This window comes from Phasianus colchicus, chromosome 1, assembly GCF_987193195.1.
Source record: "Phasianus colchicus chromosome 1, bPhaCol1.hap1.1, whole genome shotgun sequence".
Lineage (NCBI taxonomy): Eukaryota > Metazoa > Chordata > Aves > Galliformes > Phasianidae > Phasianus > Phasianus colchicus.
In genome coordinates this window covers 104,560,026-104,576,938 of record NC_143436.1, presented here as the reverse complement: position 1 = coordinate 104,576,938, position 16,913 = coordinate 104,560,026, and the positions used below count along the sequence as shown (strand labels likewise).

Below are 16,913 nucleotides of genomic sequence, written 5' to 3'. Positions count from 1 at the left end.
TTGGTATTTCCTCCTTTTTAAATTTGGATTCTTTATTTATTTTTGGCTTGATATCCTTTCCTTTCTTCTAGAGGTTATTTCCATTACGCATCTGAGAAATCAGGCTGTTAAGATAGTTTTTTAAGTAATTGTAAGTAATTCCACATGGATGCATAAAAGTCTAGGAGGAACATTACTATCATGAAAGCTTAAACAGTAAGTCTGGTAGTCCATGTGCTGTGAGCTTGAGAAAAGTTGGTAGTTTACCAGTGGACAGGAAATGATTAATTCCTGTTGGATGACAAGAGCTGTGTTAGATAGAACTGTGGGTTTCTGGAGTTTGGCAGCTATTGTCACTTGTGGGGTGCAGAGCTTTGAACATGTGCAGCTACAGCACATCAACAAGGCTACCTCCTGTTTTGCCTGCTAAACATGTAAGGGAAAGTAGAGAGTCTTATTGCACACTTCATTTTTGTCTTTATTTTTTTTATAATAATGATGAGCAGACACTTCAAAGATAGGATTTATTTTTTTAATAGTCATAGAGGAAGCACACTGCTTTGCATGTGACTTGGTGCTGTGAACTTTACATTTCAATCTGAATGTGGTCCAGGTGCTTGGAGGAAGTGCAGGCATCGTTTATAAGGGTGACATGTGACTTGACTGTGCTTGTTCTTCACAGTATTTAGGTTCCTTTTAGATTTTTATCTTCAATAGATACGCAACTTAGAACTGCACTGGTTGACTTGTCAATTGAAAGGCTGGAACTGCCATTAGCATTAGAAGTAGAAAGCAGGGAGACATTATTCTAAGCACCTTCTCTAATGAGAAGGTTATTTGTTGTTCTTGAATAAGCTGTAGATACGGAGGTTGTTACTGTGTCCTCACTGTGAAAATAATTGCAAATGAAACAAACTAGTACAAACTAAATATGCTTTGAAGGCTTATGTAGTGGCTTTGGGTTAGTATTTGCTGAATGAATGATTGCAGCCTGTATCAGAGAAGCCCTCTTAGAGAACTCAGGAATGCTTTTTGATGTTTTAGTGTCTAATAAATAGTACACACAAGGTCTGATGCTTATTTTCATGTTCTATTGTAGTCCTTCTTAATTATAAATGAATAGCAGAGTTCTGTCTGGATTGAAGTATTGTAATTTCAGTCTATTGATGGAAAACCTCTCAAGGTAAAACCTTGCAGTCTGTGTTTTTTGAGCACAACCTTAGTTGTGAACAAAGACAGTGCTGTTGTTTCAACAGGGATTATGAAGAGCTGTTAGCAAATACATTAATTACTTTCATAGTTGCAGAAAGCAGTGATGTTGAATGAATGAGGAGAGGGCTATACTTCCTCTTAAATGATGGTGCTTAATTGGAAAAGGCTTTTGCTGTCCAGATACAGAGTGAAAAAAAATCCTAAAACCACCTTCTTTTAAGGACCTTCAAGGTTTCTTCCTTGTGTTTTTTGTCTTTTTTTTAATTTTATTTTTTTAGTTCTTTTGTAATGAGCTAAACTTCTTTCAGTCCTCTGTTCTCAGCTTCAAAAAGCCTTTTTGATCATCTTGGAAAGCATGTAAATTGCAACTAGCATGCCCAATACCCTGAAGCATTCGCACCTCTCCTCTGCCACATTTGTTAAATTTAGGCTGGAAAAGGGGAAAGCAAAGGGAGGTATCTGTGCCCCCATCTTCACTTGGGGAAGAAGTCGTTTCCCAGGTCTTTTATTTTGCATGATGTCTTTTAATAAAGCAAACATTCCGGCATCATGTATGTATGGGAATAACTGCTTTCCCTCTCAAAACAAGCTGAAAAATGCTTGGTTTTGAAGACGGGCTTTAGTAATTAAATTGCTTCATTCAGGCGACTTACCTTGTTTTGTCTTAGTTTGATTAAGCTTGTAAATATTAATTATTTGACAAAAGATAATTGGAAAGAAGCTGGATTATGTCTCCTTTGATTATCCAAAGCATCGTGCGTAGAATAAGCAGCTATATATCTGATGAACTTTCTCTTACAGAATTATTTTCTGATGCCCATCTTTAGCATTTATCATTTTTTTAATGTTCTCACCTAAAGAAGCAGTTTGTATTGAGGTTTTTTTTTTTTTTTTTTTCTGTGAGGAGGCAAGCTACCTTTCAAGTATAATGTTCTAATATTTTTAATTTTCTGTCAGATATTTTAAGCACGTGAATATTTAATTCCTCATAAAGGAAACACAGCAGGGAAGCGTGCGATAAGGTGCAGGCAGTTCTGGAAGAACTGAGTATTGCGGCTGAAACACACTGCTGAAATGCTGAAACCCTTCAAAGGAGAGCCTGCTGTCAGCACTGCTCACTGCACACATAATATACTCTCAGCACTTCCAACTCTTATTACAATTTTGCAATTTGTTAATAGATCTATAACAAATGTAGTAATTTTGTTTTCTAGATCAGAAACATCGGTTTGATGCTTTAACAACTTGTGGTGTTAGGCAAATATTTACACAGCTCTAAATAAGGTCTATTTAGGTAATTGTTTTCAGGATCATTAAGTTGCCACTTTGCAAATACCTGTATTTTTCCATTTTGGAAATTCAATTCTGATGAAGATGTCTTATTTATTAAAGTGATGAGTAGTAGTGTTTTATTTAGTTTTTGAAAACTCTGTCTGTATTGTGGAAAAAAAAATAAGCAGTGGCTCTTATAGTTCACTGGAGACAGCGTGTTAATTGATCTGTTATTTAATAATTTGCATCAAAAAAGCATGTGCTGCTACTTTGAGGTTGTGCGTAAAGGAGACAATAATATATGATTATAGCTTCATAAATATACCCATAGTTTCCACTTTTGCAGAATACTAATAATGCAAATAGTTGGTGTTAATGTAATTTGTGTTGCATGAGTTATTCTTTGGGAGACTAATTTGCCCTGCAGCTTTTGGATTAGTTAAGGAGAGATTTCCACCCCAGACATTATTGTAAATGGTTGGACCATAGCTTTATGTTATTCAGTGTAACTGTATAGAAGCTGCTTATCTGTGTAGATCAATGCTCTAGATTATTTGATCGTATTGCAGCGCAGATAATTTTTCTTGGCAGGCAATGAATGTAAGTGAATTAAACCACTTGCTATGAAGAAAACTTGAGTGATGCATAAAACCCTCCACCAATTCGTGTATTTTAGCTGGGTGATATACTACTGACATGACCAGTGATTCATTAATTCAAGTGTTTTAAATGTTGTGACATTCTATATGAGATGAATCGCTTTCACTACATTGAGCTTTTTCTCTCATTTCACTCTCTTGCCTATTTCTTTGAGTTGGTTTTGATCTTTGTGTGTCCAATGCTTTTGAAAGAAGTGCCACATTTTATGTTCAGGTGGGGTTGTTCAGTCCTCCTTGTGATGACACCAGTGTTGGAAGTATCTGAGAATGGTTCCTAAACTTGTATGTTATCAACAACTTCTGCAGACTCGAGACTCGCTAAATTAGTAATCTTTTATTTTTAGCCTCACTGTGATTGTGAAGCATCGTCAGTCCCTGAGGGCAGGAGGCAGGAACAGAGCTATTTTTTCCTCAAAGTGCTGTGATGTTTGAGGCCTTTAAGACAAACTTGATAGAAGAGAGATAGTGTGAAGAGAGCTGTTTCAATCTCTTGATACGATACAAAATGTGTGACTCAATCTCTTAGCTGGAGATCTCAGGACAGACCCATCAGAAGTTTCTAGCACACCTTTAATTCCCTGTAGAGTTTTTGTAGCACAGCTCTAATGGAAAATTTAGTTGGTGTTCAAATGGCAGCATATAGCCTAGATGTGCAGTAAGCATTGTCAGCTGTGTTACACAGTGTTTGGTGTTCAGAGCAGCTAACTTTGGAGGAAGAAATCTGCAGCAGGCCTGCTGTAAGAACTGAAGCTGGAAAATCTGTACAAACCTGCAGGACATGTAGGTGAACTTAGTAGAAGTGAACACATCTGAATGTTTGCAAGTGTCATAGTTTTGTGATTTTGGGTTTTCGATATTCCACATCACAACATCATGTAGTGCACTAGGAGTTAAAGTGTTAATGCTCCAATTCCAGTTTCCTATCCCTATACATTACAGAAGGCATGGGAGCTGGCCATTCCTGGTTGGGCGGTCTCTTACTGCCTTGCAGAGGGTGCTGGAGGGTGCTTTCCTAGCTGTACCAAGCTTTTCAGGTTTGACTGAATGCGCTCTCTCTCCTATTTTATTTGATTTATTATTCCTATATCATAATTAGTAAAATAAGTTTTCCTCTGTAGATCGTTGCCGCTGTTTTTTTTTTCCTTCCTTGAGCCCATCTCCCTATCCCTTTTCCCTTTTCCTTCCCATTTTGTGGGGCCAGGGGGGCTCAGGGACCTCCTGCCCCCCTGTCATGGGCATAGATTGATCTAGTTAACTCCGTGAAAGCAAGATATGGAGTAATTTTGTTAGAATATGTTATACTTACTGCTTTTTGTGCCTTTTTCCTACTGGTAGATGCTATGATAAGCACATTAGTAGAAATGTAATATAATATGAGGTCAGAAACTGGCCTAAGGCCTTATCAGCAGGAGTTTACTTGTCATGTTGAAGCTTTTTAAAACATCACTGCGATGAGTTGTGTAGCTGGGAAAGACTCCTGGTGAGAGAGGAGGCACAGGCAGTGAGTGTTAGAGGATCTATGGCTGCCAGTCCAGTGTGAAGCTGCCTTAGGAACTTCACGGCTTTTCTCATCTCATCAGACTTAAAAAGCTAAATAGCAAGAATCCTCCTTGAATTACAGAATGGTTTGGGCTGGAAGGAGCCTCAAAGCCCATGCTGCCTCAATCCTTGTCCTGAGCTGGGCTGCTTATCATCAGCTCAGCTGCCCAGGTCTGCTTGACATACAGGCCTGCCTTGTAGGGCTGCGCAGAGAAATGGGAAGGAACTGAAACATGTGGCATCAAATATTCTTAAGTATCTGTTATTTAGCATATGCTTATTGGTCCTCGTGGTTATTGTGGACCAAGTACACAGTTGATTTTTAGCTTTATGGGTTTCAGCTTTTTGCCTGTGGGTTTTGTTACAGTCAGTAGGATTACAGAGGGAAAAAACAATGTGTAATGCAGTGCATAGCTTAATGCTGTAGCCACGGTTTGTGTTATTCCTGGGATCACAGTTGGACAGTTTGTGGCAAATTAGCTCTTGGAAGAATAGGAGTAACAGTGCTGAAAGATGCTTGCAAAATGGGTGAAGGAAAATGTTTATGCTGTTAATGACCTTCAGGTTTCACTAAAGGCCCAGAAGAAGCTCTCAGTCTAGGTTTCATGAGGCCAAGGTCAGATCTGCTATTGCAGTCAGCTTTTGCCTTCATGTAAAGGAGTGTTCTTCAGATTGGCTATTGTGTGTTGGCCACCACCTGTGCCTGAAAGACACCATCAATGTCCCTGTTTCTGTAGATTTCACAGCAGGTAATTCCTTGAAAAGCAAGAAGCTACTGGTTTTCAATAAAAGAAAGTGCAACCTTAGATCAATTTTTCTTTATAAATGAAATATCAGATAGCAAAAATCTTGATTTTTGATTTAGAAGCATATTTCATATATGGAAATAGCATGAAGTCTGTCTCAAAAAATGAATCTGCCAGTTAAAACTTGTGCAATGGAATTGCAGGTTTCATCAGTTGCATGCTGAAAATACAGTGTATGAAATTGTTTCTTGTTACAAAAGTTGAGAGATTCGTAGCTGAAATACCAGAGTTGCACTGAGGTAGTATTCACTTACCTTCAGGTATTAAATAGTTTAATGTTGCGTTGTTTTGTTTTCCTCAAGTAAAATGTTTAAAAAGGTGATATATCCTCTCTAGTTGTTTGCTTGAAAGCTCCTATCTCCAAGCCAGAGATGTGACAGACAAATCCATTAACCCGCCATCCTTGCTTAAGGGCATCTAAAGGAGTTCAATTTCAGAAGCTGAGATTTGCATTATTCATGATCATGATCTAAATGCTTTAGTTCTGTTTACAGTGTCTGTTAATTGCTCCTGTATTTCTTTATGATTAGTAACTTTTAGCTGTCTTAATCAATAAGATGAAGTACTATGCTGAGCAGTTAATTACGATGGCCCTGTCAGCTCAAAATAAAGCAAGCTAAATGTGCTCGTGGCTTGTTTGAGTAATTGGATTAAGCTAAGAGAAGTCTTGTCTCTTCTGAAGGGAATGAGGTTTTAAGTAGACAGTCATAGGCTGTCCTCTTAGTTAAATTGATAGTACTCCCAGTAAACTGCCACATTTTTTTTCCAACTTTAGTTGGAGAAGGTGAATGAAAAAAATCAAACTAACCAGAAACTTCTCCATAAATTTGTAACTTTTTTTTTCTTGGCAAGGTCACACAGTCTGCTATTCTATGTCTGCTGCTCATACTTCATTCTTCTAACAGAGGTACCTGTTGGGTTAGTTGATGGAGAAAATTGAAAGTGTTTATGAGTAGAGACCTCATATCATATAGTGAATGACTTGCTTCTGTTTCATTTGAAGTTCTGATTGAGCTATGCTGCGTCTGTAAAGAAAAAAAATTCTTTACGTGGAGGATTTTATGCAAGTGATGTATCACTTTTGAGGTACTCTGGAGTTGCTTAAATAGCAATGTAATGTTTCTACTTATCCAGCTTGCCTTGATAACTTGTCCATTTGTGGAAAATTCTCTAATTACTCAGTGGAAGGAAAGGGATGGTTGACTGTTAGATCAAGTAAAAGTGATTTCCTTGGTAGAAGAAAAGCTGATAGAGAAGGGAAATCATTGCCAATAAAGCAGTTCCTGTTTCAGTTTTTAAGTTAAGTCACAGTAACATGTTAGCATCTTAAAGAAGGCAGGAAACTAAATGTTCTCTCCTTTTCAAAAACCAAAAGCTAAAATGCTTGTTTTAATTGTGGCATTTTAACTTGCAGTGATAATCTAATACGTGAAGGTAGTTAGATGTTGACTCTGTTTCTGGGTGCAGTATGTTTCATCATTTTAAGCATATAAAATTCATTCTTTTTTTTTTTTTTTTGCTTGTTTAAATGAAGAGTGAAGAAATTAAAGATACTGGATTTGTAATACGTCTTGTAAAGGAGTCTTTCAGTTTCTTCAGTTTTTCATGAATTCTTAATGATTTTAATTTTTCCCTTGAGAAATCTTCTAGCTAAAAAATTAAATGTAAAAAATAGGCATTCAAGCATAAGTGCATACTCAACAATATCTTGAATGTGACAGGCTCACTTCTGGGAAGTGAATGGCTATGAATCTCTGTTGGCTTCTCTCATAACAAATGTAACCTGCAGAGGAGACTTTTGTGTGTGTGTTAAGTTTTTCAGATGCTAACATTGAACCACATACTTCCAGCAATATATGTTACCAGGTAGACAACTCCTAAGGGCAGAACAGGTGGAAAGAAGATCACCTGATATGCATTATTGATGAGGTCTTTCAGAATGGTGTCAGCTGATCTACCAGCCTTTGACATACAGAAGGAAGGGCCATGCCTGTTCCTCAATCCTGCCTTGCCTCCTACATGCTGCAGGCTGTCTCTGGTGCTTGTGATCCTCCTGGGCATAATCTGGTAACCTGGGAGACAGCTGGCCCGGAAGAGAAGGAGGGAGCTGGGAGAAGACCGGGGTTTCTTTCTGTGGGATTGTAAGATGCTCGTGGTAGAGTCCACAGATTGTCTGTGGAGATAGTGAGAAGCCCTTCACGCATATGGTTGCAGCAGGTCTACAGGGTTAGCTTGGGCCTGGGACCTCAACCTCATAGTGCCAAATGGTGAGAACTGAACAAAGTAGAAGTGTTGGCATTGCAGGCTTACCTGTCCCCTTCTTAAGCAGAGGCACACTGTGGAATAGGCACCCTAGGGAGGTGGTTGAGTCACCATTCCTGGATGTGTTTAAAAACCGTTTGGATGTGGTGCTCAGGGACGTGATCGTGGTTGGACTTGATGATCTTTAATGTCTTTTCCAACCTGAGCGATTCTATGATTCTATGATTTTCTAGTACTTCAGTTTGGTTAATTTCCCAAAAGATTTGCTGCTTTCAGAGTTGAGCGTAGTGCTGGTAGAAAGGGAAGGTGCAAAGGCAATAAGCCCGGGGATGCTCTGGGTGTTACAGTGACGGTCTGTTTGGCCTAACAATGCATGGAGTGACTTCCCTTAGTTTTATTTCTAGTGTCAAATAAGCATTTAACAATGCTAATGTGGCTTCTCTAGTCCTGTTGGCAGCTGTCATTTTATTTGGCAACGTTCACATCTCATAGAAGGTTTTGCGAACAGTTTTCTACTTCTGTTTGGACAGGAAGGTGGTGTCTCATTTATTTCATAGGGGTAGATCAGGAGGAGGATTAGCTCGATTGCTGGAATTATACAGATATTCAGGTTTTTCTCTTTAATGAATGGGAATGATGGGAACATCCTTTCATGGTGTATATTTGTGTGTAATGATAGTAATAAGCAGCAATTTCACTGGACTGTGAGATGGAGGGCTTCTAAGGTTGTTTATATGGTATGAAAAGCTCCACAGAAACGACTAAGAAATGGTAAAAATGCATCTGTGCTGCATGAGACGTTGCTGTGCCAAAGGAGTGGCAGTGAGGAGTTCACCTCCTGGGTGAACCTTCACCGCCTGATGCCTGCTGATTTTTTCAGCCTCTTCTAATCCAGTTCACAGTCAGTGCAGCATGGCCTGTGCCTGTTTCTGGCTGGGAGCAGATTCTTAAGTTGGTTTTGGACACGTGTAACCTTCCCAGGAGTTTTCACTCAGCTTCACTGTTGTGGTGGGCCTGCTGATCCTTTCATTTCAGCTGCTGATTTATCTACTTTTAAAAGGCTTTGTTACCCAGGCAGCATCTTAAGATTGATTTCAGCAGTGGTAGAGATTAAGATGAATTAGAGGGCAGGTAGGGTGCACCGTGGGGATAAAGAGAAGCCTATGGCTTTTTGAAAACAGGACATTTGAAATTGTTTCCTGTTTTCCCTGACCCGTAACGTGAATTGTGGGATGATTTTTATCAATGAGCAAAATGGCTAGGTACAAGTAACAGTGGAACAGAATCTTTAAAATGTTTAATTGCATACAAGTGGTTTGTTTTTTACCTTTCCATGTTTTGGGAAGGAATAATGTAGATCGGGTTCCACAGATGTTACTTCTTTTTTCTTCTGTTCCTTGTGCTGTATGTAAACCAATGCAGAGGTTTGTGAGTGAGGAGGATTGCATTCAGTTCAGAAATCATTGAGGCTCAGAGCCCTGTATAAGGTGGGAGGCTGCCAGGTGATGTTAGTTTGGGCTGGGCGCTGTCATGGCAAGGAATACTGCTGGCTTAGAGCATCTCATATTGTGTATTTTAATGTTTGGTTTGGTAGATGATATTATGATAGATGATATTATTTTATTGAGCTGTACCCTTACTATTCCTGTTTGTTACCACTTCATCCAGTGCATTTTAAGGCTCAGTCAGAACAAAGCTTAAGTGCAAGCTGCCACTTCTAACTCACTAAGTTGATACAGCATGACATGATGCATCCTGGGTGTTCTACATGTAAATGAGCTAGAGATGGTCTTGAAAAAGGTTGTGTTGTTCTTCTGGTATTTGTTGGAGACTTTCCCACACCTTCCAGCACCAGTATACTAAGTATGTTTTGAATGTTAAATTTCTGTAATCAGCTCTGAACGTTGTTCTTTGTTTAGCTGATGTTGATGAGGTAATTGAGGGTCCTGAAAAAATTATTTACAGCTTTAGAATTTTTGTTACGTTATTGCATATCTCAGTTTCGTTGGAGATGTTATTTAAACTTCTCAAATTTGCTCTATTCAGTTTCTGTCTTTGTGGCCATGGATGGGTGAACTTAAGTTTTGATTCAGGCTTGCTTATGCTGTTATAGCTTTAGAAGGACTGAAATGTCAGAAGTGAGAGTAAAAATTATTTTTTCTTCTCCTTTCAGGTGCCTGCTGATGGAAATGCTGGATTGTTGGCAGAGCCTCAAATTGCCATGTTCTGTGGCAAACTCAATATGCACATGAATGTTCAGAATGGAAAATGGGAATCTGACCCCTCTGGGACCAAGACCTGTATCGGCACTAAAGAAGGGATTCTGCAGTATTGCCAGGAAGTAAGTCCTTGTAACTCCCTTGTTTGGGAGGTATCTGTGGTGTTTCTGTTTAAGAACCTATATGGAGGTGCTTACAGGAGAACTAAATCTCCATAGGGATCCTCCCTTTCTATTTTTCTCTTCTGTTCTATTGCCTTTTTGTCCTTCTGAAAGATGTTCTCCCCAGAGGCTATTAAAACAGCTTCACAAACTGGCTGCAAGAGCATTATTGAGACTATTGTTGGATAATTTTGTCCCTGTCTTATGCCTGTAGGGAGGCTAACTTTATAACTCAGAAGTTCATTGTACATTTATAAAGCATTTAAATCAGTTTATTTAAAACACTTTTTTTCATTCTGGGCTGGAATCTTGGAAGTCAGCTTCAACCACGTCCACTGTCATTGTACCATCGTAATGAAATATTCTGGGTCACTCCAGAATTATTGGTCTTTGCACTACACTGAACCATTCAGAGTTTCTCTTTCTATAAAGAGCTTGCCCTACAGATGAAGTCACAATGAACAGTTTCATATTTGTGAGCAGTAAATTATTACCCTCTCATTCATGTCCTAAGAACAGACTGTGTATCTAATTTTGTTTTGTTTCCATGCTGTGATAGCGTGATAACCGTGTACCAGTGTGTGACAGTTTGAAAAGAAAATGTGGATTTCATGCCATGAAACAAAAGGGCACGCTTTGAGTTGCTTTAGTCCTTACGTGTTTATGCCATCTCTGCTGTTTTTTTTTACATCAGAGGTTATTGCTTATTGCTATAGCAGTAGCTGTCTTGCTTCCGAAATGTCAAACCAATTCTTGTGAAAATGCCTCTTTAAAAAGCAAGATAATTCACACTTCAGATCTCTTCTCTCTTAGCGTCTTCATCCCTGTCCTTTCACCCGTTGATTGATTGTTGTTTCTGGTGATGGTTTGTTCAGTTGTTTGAGGTTGGGATTTATGGTCTTGAATAAAAAATTTTTAAAAAACTTCTGCTGGATATTATAATGGATACTTCACCAATAGCTTTCTCTTAGTAAAAAGTATTGCTTTTTGAAATTAATAGTATTTTTGCCTACTACTAGCAAAAACACCAAGCATGGCATAATGACAGGGTTTAAAAGGCTGCTTCTTGTTTTTCATTGTCTGCTTTGAGTTATCTCAATGAAGTTGTTTTATGCATAGTGAGAATACTGAGCATAGGGAAAGGAATAAGAAGATGAGTGAATAAAAGCTTATGAGGTAGGAAGTCGTTCTGAAGTTACAGAAAGAAATACATTAATTTACAGGAAGTAAGAACAACAACTAAGGCAGGAATGGTTCAGAATTGACAATGCAGTTACAGATACAGATACAAAAGGATTCCAGAACAAGGATTGGGAACTATAAAACTCAGCTGAATGTCAGGTGATGTAGAAATTTTGCATCATAGAGAAAAACACTCTCATTTATTAAATAAAAATGAAAAGAAAAGCAAAAGCAGTTGGAAGGCAGTAGCTGTGTACTGACAGATGACAAATGGATCAATAAGTGAAATCATTACTTGCACGTAAAAAAAAATGTTCACTGTGACAGCAGCAGAAAGCAGGCATAGGCTCTCAGTCAGGGTGTGGAGTCTCTGACCTCAGAGACTGGGAGAGCTGAAACAGCAAAGACCTGAGCAGCATGGGCGTTGATGTGAGCCCTGCTCAGAGTAGGGGGAGGTGTAGGTAATCTTTATAGGTCCCTTTCGTCCTATTTTTTTTTTTTCTGAGTCTAAACATTTTTCCCACCGGAGAAAAGAAGAGAGCTTCTGTTATTTGGGTTTTTGAGAGTTACATATTTAACTACAGTGCAGCAATAGCCTTGATTGATGTGCTAACTGTTCATTAATTTAATACTAGCTTATCCATGTTATGATTTACCTAGCTACAGAGACACTTCAAGAAGTACAATGCGGTGGGGTCAGCACTGTCACAGGGCAAGCTGTTGGCTGATCTACTCCCTGTAAATGGGACAGGCATTTTAATGTTTTTAGTTTTTAGTTAGTGGCATAACATATCAAAAGGCTAGAGAGGTAGTATTCATGGAAATTGGAGTGAAAAATCTTTCCCTGCTGTACTCACCACTGGGCAAGTTTGTTCATGGAACAAATTTTGTTCTGTTTGTTCATGGGAAGGTGCTGATGTCCTGCCTGATCTCTTGGTTTCCTTCTCCACCTAAGCTAGACAATTCAACTTGTAGAATTGACAGTGGTGGAGGCCGGGCAGGCTGCTATGAGATGCCAGAGCATTGGTAGCACCACAACTCAGGACAGGTCTACAGCTGGTTTAGGGGTGGGAAGGAATCATATGATTTTAAATGTCTAATGAGTTTAATGCTGCTAATGAATACAGAAATTAGCAAATACTATGAAGATGAGATCTACTGACAAGATAAAATTAAAAGTCAGGTTGAAGTTGATCCAGTGCTGTAGGATGGACCAACACTCCTGGTTTTGTACAACTCTGTCCCATAGCGTTTTGTATTTTCCCTTGTCCTTGTGACCATTTCTGTAGCATGGTAAGTTTGGCTATGGCCAGGAAAAGGCACTTCTGACTTGCTTTTGTTTAATTTCGTTATGGCCTGAGAAGAGGAACGGGAGAATTTGGTACAAGCACCATCTTCTGTCAAACAAAGGAATTCGGAGAATAGCACTAGTACGTGCAAGTCAGACTGACTTTTCAGCTGTGGAAAACCTGTTGCTTCATCCTCTGTATATAGTTTGTATCCTGGAAATAATAAGTGAGGTGGCTGTGGTTTTTCACTTGCCTTCTGCTGTTTACCTTGGTTTTGAAATAGTGTTTGCTGTTGTCAGGCCCAGGGAATGGGGCAAATATGCCTTTTCTTATTAGCAGGAAGCAATAAGCATCAAGGTTAAGATATGGTACCTCTTGCATTGGAACAGAATGTGGCTAAAATCTCCTTTCTTCTTAGTTTTGCCAAATACAATCTCTTCCTTCATTTTTTTTCTCCAAATAGATGACAACTCCTTTTTGGGATGCAGTCTTTCTCAATACAGGCAGAGGTTAAGTTTTTGTACTCTGCTAACAAAAAAGACAGGTACTCTGCCTGGGCATCATGGCAGCTTCCTTCCTTCCTCAGTCTGGCTGGAGCAGCAGCTGATGGTACAACAGGTGCTAGGATACTATGTTTTTTTCCAACTCTGAGCAGAACATTGAAATGACAGGGAGCAGAAGATGATGAGGTTTTTCCCTGCATTTCTAGTAAGAAATCTATTCTGTCCATCATGTTATTCTACCTACTTTATGTCACAGTACCTTGTGTAAAGTTCTCAGTGTTTCTGTAATGCAAGAGATGCTGCTTTACTGCAGTAGATCCCACAGAAGCAGCCTGTGCACCTACTTCCTTCCTTCCATGGCTTTTTCTTCCATGAAGATATCAGGAAATCAATAAATGAATGCCCTATCATCAACGTTTATTACAGTAGATGTGTCTCCTTATAAGTGATTTCAAAAAGAGCTTTTATTTACAACTCAAGGCTGGAACATGTATGGAGTATAGAAGGACTTAGATTTCTTTTCCAGAGAAGATGTTACATGTATCTTTGCATGTTTTCCTTGAGATTGTCATAGCTGCCTCTCCTTGACCATTGCCAGCGTAGGTGGATTTTGGAAGTCTTGATGGAGGAAGTAACAGTAAAGGAGCATTGCAGGGCTGAAGGGGAGGAAAAAGCAATAAGCAGAACCACCTACGTGTTTTAAGGATATGTGTCGCTTGTTGTTTCTTCTCATTTTTTGAGTGGGAGCTCAGTGCAGTACAGGAACTGTCTGGATTTATTTTTGAATAGAGCATCCCACAGTTAAAATTTGGCAACTCTCAGACTTATTTGAAGGGAGATGGAAGATACTTGAATGCTACTTTCTGATTTCCTTGAGTTCAGTTAAACTCTGTTCCTAAGCTAACAAGAAGCAGGGCACGCTGATCTCTTCTACCCTGGAATCTGTGAAGTCTCTTGTTTTTAAACCAGGACAAACTAGGTGAAAATTAGTAGCAGTGGCTTACAGTAACAGTAAACCTGAAAAGATAGCAACCTAAGCTCTGGTTGCTTTTCTTTTTTCTACTGTTTTTGTTGTTGTTGTTTTTATAGAACAAGATCAAGTGTTCCTGAGTAGAGTTAAATACTGTCTGGAGAGGTACAATTTACTCATGCATGGTATCTTCTAATCTCAAATGAAAGAGCGTGCTGAAAATGGCATGGGCCCGAATTGCATACGGTTGTCAAATGCAAGCGCTGCTGGCGCTAGAACAATGTTTATTCAGGTTGCATTAATGTAAATGGAGTGGTTACACCTCTGTATGTGCCGAAAACATTAACATGTTGTGAGTATACTAGCTGACACTTCAAATCAAGCCATCGGTCAATCTAGGCCTTTTGCTGACACTGCACTACCAGCTGTTTCAGAGGGATGTTGAAAAAACCCTGCCATTTGTAATTACTGCACTACTAGCCCCCTGGGGAAAGCTGCTTCCCAACAGCCATCGATTGCAAGTTAGCTGAAGCCTAGGAATGTGGAGACTGCTGCTCTCTGGGTTTTTGTTTAGTGGGAGAGACTTGGTGTCCCCACCCACAGATGTTCAAGTGAAGGGTAGCAGCAGCTCTGACATGGCACATTACAGTGGAAGGAGTGTGCATTTTGGAGCAGGTTCTGCTCACTGAAATCCAAACAGCTGCTTATCTTGCTGAATAGTTCTCAAAAACCTGGGCTGGAACCTGCCCTTTGGCAAAGTACATATTTTCATAATCATGTGAGTATGAGGAGTAGGAAGTTAATTTAGGTGTGTTCAGTTCTCTGTTCAAGTGGAAAGAGTGTTCAGATGAAAAATATTGTGGTGTATGGTGTACTATATTAATAATTTTAAGCAGCTACTACATGCTGCATTTTTATGTCTAGTAATTAGCCTATGTTATTGAAATTGCTTGAAGGGCTGAAATTATTTTGCAGTCTGTGTTGAATTCAGTGTCCAAAATAAGTTGTGAAAGCAACACTCTCAGCTGGCAGAAAATTGCCTAATATGTATCCACTTTTTCCCTTAATTTGAAATTTCTTAACTCCACTTAAGTGTGCTTGGAATTTAACAGAACGGAAAAGAACTGTTCTGAAGATTGTTTTCAAAAGCAAATCAAATCTATAGTATAAATTGTTCGAGTCTAGATACTGCTTGCGCTATTGACTGGATGGAGTGTAAACCTAGGAACTCAGGGATGTATGTGCTCCCTATAGCCAGCAACTGGCTCCCTCCTAGATAGAGGTAGAGCTTGTAGTGGCTTCCAGATGCAGAATATCAGTGTTGGCTTCAAGAGGTGTTACACCTGGCATCTCTGAATGCATACAACTGCTCGGGATCTTTGTGAGGTCATGCATGTATCCAGTACTGTCTTGAACATCCAAAGCCATGTCTTGTACTGAATGTGTATTTCTTACAGAATTCCTTCCCAGAAATTAAAAATGAATTGTAACTGCACACTGCTATGCTTTAGTTGTGGGGTTTTTTTGTTTGTTTGTTTTGTGTGTGTGTGTAACAGAAAACAAGATAAATTAAGATAATGGATAAAGCATTGTAACTATTGACTAAACAGTGTTGACTCTAATTATCATTCTTACAAAGAGGATGTTCTTGTCTTCTGCTCAAATCTAAATCTCCCCTCTTCTAGTCTTTAACCATTTCCCAATGTCCTATCACAACAGACCCTGCTGAAAAGTCCTCAAGTCTCCTCTTCTGGAGGTAGGCCAAGGAGCCATCGCTGTCAGGCTTACTGTCCCATCTTCGTTTTGCTGTGCCTGTTTGACTCCATACCTCCAGGGTGTCAGAGAATCCTTCTGTTCTTGTTGCTCTGGGTGCCGTGCAATCCAAAATTGGGCAGGCAGGACTGATAGCCACACTTCCAAATCTCTCTTGTTTCTCTCTTTATTGAGAGCTACAGGTTTGTTAAAGGAATTGTTGGACAGCCAGGAATGCTGATGCTTTTTAATGTATGAATTAAAAATAAGGCTTTTCTTCTGAGAGGAGAATTTGAGATGTAATGAAAATGGTCTTGCTCCTTCGATAATGGTTTCTTTCTGTGGTATCCTGTCACTTTCATCCTAGTATGAATTGTTGTTTCTGTCTAGGCTGTATGATGTACTCTTTCTAATTTCTCAAACCAAATAACTATCGTATTGAAGATGAAATTGAATTTTAAACTTGAGCTCCTCTAAACTAAGCTTTAAAAGCTATACATTTTGCTCGGAAGAAAATGGTCCATCTAATGAAAAATCATGGAAAGCATACAGATTTTTGGCATCACAGACTGTCCTTAAAACAAATGACATTTTAAAGGCACATGTGTTGGTGTATTCTGAGGTATGCAGTCAATCCTACAGGATTAGATGAATAGTATCTTAATGTTCTTTGCATTTTGAGTTCTTTAGTTTTACTTAATTTTAGTCCACAGGAAAAGTCAAATTAATTTACTCTGCCAGGGCTTGAACCTTATTTGCCTTAATAAAAGCTTAGATTTTGGAAATGCAGGTTCTGTAATGGGTGATGTTTGTGTTTTAGCCTTAGTACATTCACAGTGTGATTTACTTGAGAAAGCAGAGCTTCCTAACCCAAGTGCTGTAATCTATTATTTAAATTCATTAGTCACTTGATTTGAAATACAGCTTAGCATCTTGTAACATATGCATTGCTTTCCTTTGTTGTAGTATTGATGAAGTGCTCTCTTTTCCCCATGTGGACTTCTTTGTATGACCTGAAAATAAAGGAAATGAAAAATATCAATATATTCTATTGCTTTTATAATAAATGTTCCAACTTCTTTTGAAGAAACCTATTTTTCTTAGGGTG

The 16,913-nt window shown here is 38.9% G+C and overlaps 1 protein-coding gene across 2 annotated transcripts in view; it reads left to right on the top strand.

The window, feature by feature from the left end:
- APP (amyloid beta precursor protein) overlaps positions 1 to 16,913 on the top strand; it is a 202,401-nt gene that overhangs the window by 32,201 nt on the left and 153,287 nt on the right. For both annotated transcript variants that reach the window (XM_090121406.1, XM_031612471.2), the window contains exon 2: positions 9,903 to 10,070. In XM_090121406.1, the coding sequence (XP_089977532.1) occupies positions 9,903 to 10,070 (168 nt within the window). The remainder of the gene's footprint in view (positions 1 to 9,902; positions 10,071 to 16,913) is intronic.